General features: G+C 37.7%; 1 protein-coding gene across 1 annotated transcript in view; it reads right to left on the bottom strand.

The window, feature by feature from the left end:
- SRPRB (signal recognition particle receptor, B subunit) overlaps window positions 1-9,007 on the bottom strand; it is a 12,816-nt gene continuing 3,809 nt past the window's right edge. The window contains exons 4-7 of the mRNA XM_005863562.2: window positions 7,480-7,562; window positions 5,417-5,553; window positions 3,703-3,757; window positions 1-1,907 (exon numbers count right to left, since the gene is read on the bottom strand). Coding sequence (XP_005863624.1) covers window positions 1,694-1,907; window positions 3,703-3,757; window positions 5,417-5,553; window positions 7,480-7,562 — 489 coding nt within the window. The 3' untranslated portion in view covers window positions 1-1,693. The remainder of the gene's footprint in view (window positions 1,908-3,702; window positions 3,758-5,416; window positions 5,554-7,479; window positions 7,563-9,007) is intronic.

Below are 9,007 nucleotides of genomic sequence, written 5' to 3' on the forward strand. Positions count from 1 at the left end.
TAAAGTAAAACACTTTATTAACCAGAGGGAATAAACAAATCTGAGAGAACCCAGGCCTCTTCACAGCAGCACCAAGCCATTGATTTTTACCCACATGAGCATCTACTATGATTATGCGAACAAGTCACATTTATCACATTCCTCTCCGATTTCTGGTTCACTGTTCTTACCTACTTCCTTAAATGACTACTTGGGGAGTAAGGAAAGGGCAAGACTAGCAGTACAAAGGACAGGAAGGGCACTAGGAGCAATGAGGCTTTCAGAAAAACTCTGCCAGGGTCAAGGTCTAACGTCGTCCTGTCTCAGCTTGCATTTATTTCATACACGAGCAGCAGGTGTGTGACCCAGAGTCTGGGGCAGGGGAGCTGGAGTACCCTCATTCAGAGCTAGAGTGTGTACACGGGGACCACGCTCACTGGGACGCTGTCAGCTCCATTTGCTTTTATTCTTTGACTCTCCCTGATCCCTCAAGGCCAGGTTAGGTGCTCCTGCTGCGTGCTCCCAGGGCACCCTAGACCTCTCCTGTTATGGCTCTTACCACACTGTTCTGGGGTTAGCTCCCCACATATTCACGCCACCCTTGTTTCCTTTTAGGCGATAGTGGGGCTGGGCCCTAGGTGTGTGAAGCAAGGATAGGAGAGTTTGTCCAGTGTATACTGCAATCTTTAGGCCCTGGAAACTTATAGTTAGGCCTGAATCTAATACACACTCCCATCTGTACTCACTATACCATGCTACTTAATCGCTTTGAGCTAAACAGGCTGTTTTATTTACCAAGAAATGTATTAATAATTTATAAAATCCATACATTTAAGAAGACAGCAAATAATCACTTTGAAAGGCCATTTTTCTTAACGTCGGTGAGATGCATGTTAAAAATCCAGAGAATGTTTTTCATTTTGTATTTGTTCCACGGCATTCTAGCTAAGAGTACACAACAGGAGCTGATCAAACAGCACATGAAGATAGCTCAGGAGCCTTCAGCCACCCAGAAAGCAGAACGGCTTCTAAATCTCCATATACTCCCCGTTAGGGGAAACCACTAGACCCCTGGCATATGGCAAAATAGCATTTACAGTTCTATCACTTGGGAATGATTAATTCCAAGGGTTCGTCACATGTTTTGGAAACTTAAATGCTATGAGGGTGGAGTGTGGACAAGTCACTGAGCTGATGAAGAACAGACCCACTGTCAGCACAGCCTTGCTGCTTTATATCTGTCTCCACATGTCGGGAGACCATATTGTAATTGTACATACAAATCTGAGAGTTCAAAAGGACTAAATGATATACTGTCCATAAACCTCAAGGGTAATTGGAAATTAACTGGTTCCATACACAGAGGTTTGTTTCCAGGAAAAAGGGACCAAAGCACAAGATAAGAAAACTTTTCAGATGGTAACCATGTTCTCATGATCTTCTCTACGTGGAGTCTGCTTGTCATGGTCACAAAGACGAACATCAAGCATACACTAACGGAACATCACAAACACTTTAACAAAGGGAAGGCACACGAGTCAATAAAAGTGACAAGTTTGAAAGCAATAAGGGGAACTGGACTTTTAAAAAAAACTCCAGGCTGGAATTCTACAATAACTTGTTTCCAGAACAAGGAAATGTTTCTAACTACACCCTTTTCCAAAACTGTCCGTCACCACATACACATTCACAGCTGGGTGTCTGGGTTTGCCCCTCAGGCGATTTTAGCCAGCCACTTCTCCAAGTCCTGGATGTCAGCAGAGCTGGTGTCCCCTCTTCCACCCTTGGCACTACACTCCACGAACTCCACTTTGAGGGGCAACTGCGAGAATTCAAATTCTTTGCCTTTCTTTCCCAGCTGAGCAGGGGCTGCGCTGGAACTGTCCAGTGTGCTGGGGGCCGCAGAGCGGGTGACTCGTAAAGTGTTGCTGTGAGGCAAAACGAAAAAAAGTCAGGAAGCAAAGAGTTTAATTTTTAATATCACAAGTAAAGGCCTTTAGGAAATCAAGATACTTCCTAAATATTTCAGCACTCACTTAGATACTTAGTCATAAAACTGCCAATGATGCTATCATGACTGTTGAATAATCCTGTGCATTTATAAATCACTCTCCTGGATAAAAAGGTGAGATGGGGTCCAACCTTACATGCTAGATGACAGCAGTAAAGGGCCCAGGTCACATCAACCTCCTTTCAGCCCAGTGCCCCATCCACCTGGCTCTCCTGCATGATGCCATTTTTAAATACAGGGTGTCCCCCCTCCCAAAAATGTATACACAAGCTTTGAATTAATTATAAATGCAATGTTTATTAAAATACATTTCATTTTCAAAATTGAGCTATCAGCTGCTAAAGTGTGTATACAACTTTTTGAGATACCCTGTATGCATGTATTTTTTAAATATATGCTCTAAGTGTTATAAAAATGTAAGTTTCTGAAATTTAAGTGTGGGTAGATACGGTAATTATATTTATCTTTAGTCTTTTGGATATAGAGCTTAGAAATCCACAAAATCCAGATTCTCATATCCTATTTGGGCACAATTACTATTCTTCAACCTATTTAACCATTAAAACCCTCACAATTTAAATCGCCTTACTGCCACCTGCTGGCCTTAATAAACAGTGCATAAACAATGCTCATGGGTCTACTCCCACCCTTTCTGCTATCTAAATGCATTATTTTCTACTTTCTTACAAAATAAAGCATTTCTTCCTGCTGTAACATTGCATGAACATTCTTGAAGAATCCACAGGAAAAACTAAACACTACCTTGTTTAGAAAGACACACACACACACCTATGGAAAAAGTGTTTAAAAAACAAATACAAAATCAAAATATTACCTACCTCTTGAGGAAAAAAGGGAAAAGCATTTGGGAAGAGCACATAGGGCCTATAGCTTTTGGGAAGGAGGACCTATGAAGGTGGTGGGTTAATGGATATTCATTTTAATATTCTTTAAACTCATATATGTGTTATATATTTTCCTTTGTATATAAGATATTTTATAATAAAAAACTTAAAAGGAAAAACCTCAAAACATTATATGTATTCAGTTCTTGCCATAATGCCATGTAAACATAATAAACCTTGTTATTCAGAAGACTAACATGATTCAAAGATGACAGAGCCTAATTCTCACTAACACAGGATTAAACTAAAATTAGACTCCTACTTTAACTGATGCTAGCCTTTACAATTTTTTAACATTTTACTTCATTACAATACAGCATTTCCTTCTGGGTTGTTTTCTATGCCTCTTTAGAGTGAATAGCAAATGGACTAAGGAAAGTGTGTTTTAAACATGGAAAGACTTGGGACTATACTGTTAAAAAAAGAATATACAAATAATATAATATTTTTTTCCTAAAGATAATTTCCAACAATTACAACAGAATATTTAGATACACCAAATCATCTACTTGTTTCAACCTCAGTAACCTAATGATACACAATGTGTAGTCTCAGGAGAGTGAGCATGAAGAGTATAGGAAGAGATGATGAACATGCAATTTTAGAAGGAAGAGAAGTTTGAAAGCAGCAAGACAAAAGTCAATTGTCACAAACAAGGAAAAACCCCATAAGACTAAAACCTTGCAGGTCAGTAGAGAGTGGGATGATATATTCAAAATGCTGAAAGAAAATAACTGTCAACCAAGAATATTATACCCAGCAAAGCTGCCATTCAGATATTAACCAAGAGAACTTATTCATACTCACAGTTCTTTCTCAAGCTGTTGCTGAATTAACTTTGCTGATTTTGCCATTGTAATGTCTATAAAGAAACGAGGACACTGTTATAATTTAAACCAAAAGGGTCTTTTCCCAAGACTTCTTGTATATATGGGAAATTCCTATTTAAACCAGTACATTTCAACCTCACACATATTCTTTTCTTTTTATCCTCACCCAAGGATATATTTCCATTGATTTTTAGAGAGAGTGGAGGAGAGGGAAAGAGGGGTTGTGAGAGACAGAGAGAGAGGGAGGGAGGGAGGGAGAGAGGTCGATTAGTAGCCGCCCACACAGGCTGGGGATTGAACCTGCAACATAGGTACATGCCCTTGACCAGGAATTGAACCTGCAACCCTTTGATACACAAGCCAACACTCCAACCACTGAACCAGGGCCACACGTACCTTTTTTTTTTTTTTTTTAAAAAAAAAAAGCTCTTTATCACTAGTAGCTTCCTTGTCAAAGTAAGCTTTACATTTGGATGTATGGGTTTTCCTATAATACAAATATATTAAGCTGGTGACTCTAAAATTGACTAGCTCTTTCATGAAAGTTTTCCATACCTTACAGATCTTTTAATTCAACATATATATAATTCCCGCCAATGTAACAAAAATAAAACCTTACCAATTTTATGGTTTTTAACAAGAGTCTTCACTCCAACAGAAACATCCTACCTGTCATATAAAAGTAAACTAAGCATATTGCCAACTGATATTAAAATGGTATGTTACAGCATCAAGTGCACATTGGTAAGAAATAAGCACTGGTTGCCCTAACTGGTTTGGCTCAGTGGATAGAGCATTGGCCTGCAGACTGAAGGGTCCCAGGTTCGATTCCAGTCAAGGGCATGTACTTTGGTTGCAGGCACATCCCCAGTTGGGGGTGTGTGGAAGGCAGCTGATCGATGTTTCTCTCTCATCGATGTTTCTAACTCTCTATCCCTCTCCCTTCCTCTCTGTAAAAAAATCAATAAAATATATTTTAAAAAAAAAGAAACAAACACTGGTTTGGCACACAGCTGAAGCCAAATAAATATTACCCCCCCTTGTTATACTGAATAGGAGAAATAAAGAGAAGGTCAGGTAATGATCCTAAGACTGATTCCTGATTTGGCATTGTTAGATTACCCGATCACTTGTTAGAAATGCATTGGGGCTCTTCATAGAATCAGATTTTCAGATTTCAAAGAGGCCTATAAAGATCAACTAGTCTATCTTATTTTAGAAGTAATGAAACTGAAGCCTAGTTTTATTGGGTGTGACTAAAAAGTTTTTAATCGTTACCAGGTTAAAGAAAAACTTCTGCAAACTACCCTTGAGGAAATACAGTAGATGATAAACTTGTTTGAAAGGAGAGATTTTACTTGTCCCTCCACAGTTGAGTATCTGATATGACATATTGTCAATCTGATGAAATTAACTAGGTAAAGTAAAATGACTTACAATTTAAAAAAAGCAAAACATTGTATCAAAGAAACAATTATTATAGTCACTCCTTTGTCATGCCTTAAAGTAACATGATAATATTAATAAAAATGCAGGAGTATAAATAAATTTTAAGAATTAATATCCTTCAATTTATAGCTCATTAGCAATTATCTCTCCTCATGAATAATAACAACTTAGGTAACTATATTAATTCTTAGTAGCAATCCCAGGAAAACCTCAATTATTATCGCCAGAAAATGTGATGGCACCTTGCTTATTGCAGGCAATTAAGAATGATGGTGCGTTCTTCAGACTCATGCTGTCAACGAGGACTTGATACAGAAACTCAGCCACATCCTTCACCTCTCGCTGGAAGGCTGCACTATCCACAACAAATACAACAGCCCTGGAGGGGGAAAAATGAAAAACTGGCATGTTAGCATTCAACAGCATTTAATATTAAAAAATTATATCCTTAATTTTTATTTAAGAGAAAAATCCATCCCAACAATAGAATTCTATACTCTGGAATTTATGGCATGAATGCATATACTAGAAAAGAAGACAAACCTAAAATCAATAAACTAAGCTACTACCTTAGGAAGCTTGAAAAATTAAGACAAATCACATCTAAAATAAGCAGGAGAAAATAAATAATGAAAGTTACAGCAGAAATCAATGAAATTGATAACCGGAAATCAATAGAGAACACCAACAAACCCAAAAGCTGGTTCTCTGAAAAAATAATCAACAATAAAATTGATAAACTTCTGCCAGGCTAAGAAAAAGAGAAAGGACACAAATTCCTAATATCAGAAATGAAAGAGGTTATTACTATAGATCCCATGGATTATCAAAGAATAATGTGAACAACTCTATACTGACATATTTGATAACCTAGGTAAAATGGTTCAATTCCTTGAAAGACACAATCTGCCAAAACTCTCACAAGAAATAAACAACCTGAATAGGCCTACAACTATTAAAGAAACGGAATCAATAGGGCAGTGAAAATACTCTGTATAATACTATAATGGTGAATACATGTCATTATACATTTGTTCAAATCTGTAGTCTATATAACAACAAAAGTGAATCTTAATGTAAAATATAGACTCTGAGTGATTATGATATGTCAACATAGGTTCATCAATTGGAACAACTGAATCAATCTGGTGGAGGATGTTGACAACAGGGGAGGCTATCCATGTGTGGGGACAGGGATATATGGGAAATCTCTATGCCTTCTGTTTACATTTTGCTGTGAACCTAAAACTGCTCTAAAAAAATTGGTTTTTAAAATCACACCAACAGCCGAAACCGGTTTGGCTCGGTGGATAGAGCGTCGGCCTGCGGACTGAGGGGTCCCGGGTTCGATTCCGGTCAAGGGCATGTACCTGGGTTGCGGGCACATCCCCAGTGGGAGGTGTGCAGGAGGCAGCTAATCGATGTTTCTCTCTCATCGATATTTCTAACTCTCTACCTCTCTCCCTTCCTCTCTGTAAAAAATCAATAAAATATATTAAAAAAAAAATCACACCAACAGTCTCATCTGTACTAGATTGCTCATCAGCACCATCTTGTGGCCAAGGAAGCAATAAAATGTAAGTCAAACATCTTCAAAAAATAAGTAAAAAACAACTACCTCATTCCATCAAACTTAAGATTCCATCAATTAAAAGACATTATTATTTCAGGTACAACTAAGAAAGAAAAAATACTGCGAATTACAACTATGATACCATCAACTGTAAGTAGCATTTCAATTTAATAGATATTTAAAATGTCTTAAAAATCAGTGAAATCTAGTATATTAATTTTCCTCTTGAGTTTTTATCAGAGTTAGAAACTAAGTAAGAATAAGCATCTTAAACTGTAGCACAAGAATTTTAGGAAATAAGAGTTAGTAACATTAGAACAATACTAAAATACGAAAATACAGTTCTGTACTTTTGAGGTATCAATTTTAGGTAATTTAAAAATATATAACGTTGGATTTTAATAACTTCTAGGATTCCACTTACCTTTAAAATTCTTCTTTCAGATTTTAATAGTTCTATGCATTATTAAATTTGTCCCCAGAGTAACTAAAAACTTTATTAACATGATGATAAGGGTTAACACTTTATGAACACTCTTGAGAAACAGGTCAAATGTTACCTCACATAATCCTCATAAAATCCTAGTGAAGGTAGGCTTGCAACCCAGAACTGGCTGACCCCAGGGTCCATGCTCTTTCCACTCCAGGATACCAGATGCTTCCCAAATACCATCAGAGCAAACATGTTTTGACATACAGATTTCTGGCAAGCCCATTCCACTTCCTACTCACCGGGCTGAAGCCTTAAACCGCTCTAAGAACTGAAGTCTCAAGCTCTCGTGGCCAGGGAGGTCAATCAAGGTCAGGTTAGTGCCCTAAGGATGGCAGCAATAACATTAAATTAATGTTTTGGTCCTGATTCACATTCACAACATAAACCTTTCATATCAGACTTCAGGTACCAGAATAGTGGCCAATTAATTAATCAAAAAAATGTTCACTCTAATTAATCAATGAATCAAATGTTCACCAAGCATCTTCTATTTATAAATCATCAGTCGAGGAACAATGAGCAAAAACAGATATGGTCCCTGCTCTAACAGGCCTTATGATCAGAAAGATCAACACAATGTAAAATTACATATACGTAAATGTAAAATTACAACTCTGATACATGTTCTGAGGGGACATGAGAAAACCTGGCCCTGTCTGGGGGAGTCAGGGAAGTGTGGTCCCTGAGGCTGGGGAAACACACTAGTATAAATCATAGCAAAACTAAATAATATAACACCCTATATTTTACCATATAGCATGTTACCATTACAGGGATCCCCAATTTTTATAACAAAACATTCTTTTACATTTCCACCATAATTTAATTTTAAATATGTCTACCAGACACACCATTTGTTCTAACTCTGTCAATATTTTGTGTCAATTCTTGATCCAGATGACAATCATTGAAACAGGGAGGACTGTGCCCTACCGAGCAGACTCATTAAGCACCATTTAAGTGCTATTCATTCCAGGCCTTCATCCTTGAGCTCAGGTTCAATGTAGATGTGACAATGCTCAAAGGCAAGACTCTCAGATACAGCTCTGGCACACGTATCCTCAGACCCATGAATCATTTCTCTACCTTATCCATAGCCATCCTTAACCATTGTTTAGCAGGAGGGAGTCAGTATCACTCAGATTTGACATAAATATAGCTGGACTTATTATGACCTGTCACTTAGTCTGCGCAGTCTTTTATGGACAAAAATATGATGTGTATTTTTTTTTTTTTTAAATACAGGTAAGAGTCTAAGGACCTCAGGTTGGGACCCACTACCACATTTCATAATCAGCACAGCAGCAAACACTATTAAATAATCCATAGATGCATTACTATCCTGACAGAGAGACTAGAACTAAAACATAAGGGGGTAAGAGAAACAGTAAAAAAAGAAGGGAGGAATTTCTACATATTTAATAGAAATATGTAAGTTTCAGATGTAATGTTAAGCTTTCTGAAAACCACCTTAAAGAAGTAAAAAGAAATAGATAATATTAATAATATATATTATTTAATCCAACATACAGGGTGGAAAAAATACAATCTACACTAATAAAAAACAAAGATGCTAATTGACCGTACCTTTGCCACACCCATCAGCCAATCAGAAGAGTATGCAAATTAACCCAACAAAGATGGCCGTTAAATTTGCATACTGCAGGTGGGGCAGGGCAACGCCAGCTGCCGCCCGCCCCACCGCAGGATCGGGCCTGCCATCTGCCACCCGGGGAGCGGGCCTAAGCCAGCAGGTGGTTATCTCCC

The sequence above is a fragment of the Myotis brandtii genome, unplaced genomic scaffold, assembly GCF_000412655.1.
Source record: "Myotis brandtii unplaced genomic scaffold, ASM41265v1 scaffold18, whole genome shotgun sequence".
NCBI classification, from domain to species: Eukaryota; Metazoa; Chordata; class Mammalia; order Chiroptera; family Vespertilionidae; genus Myotis; species Myotis brandtii.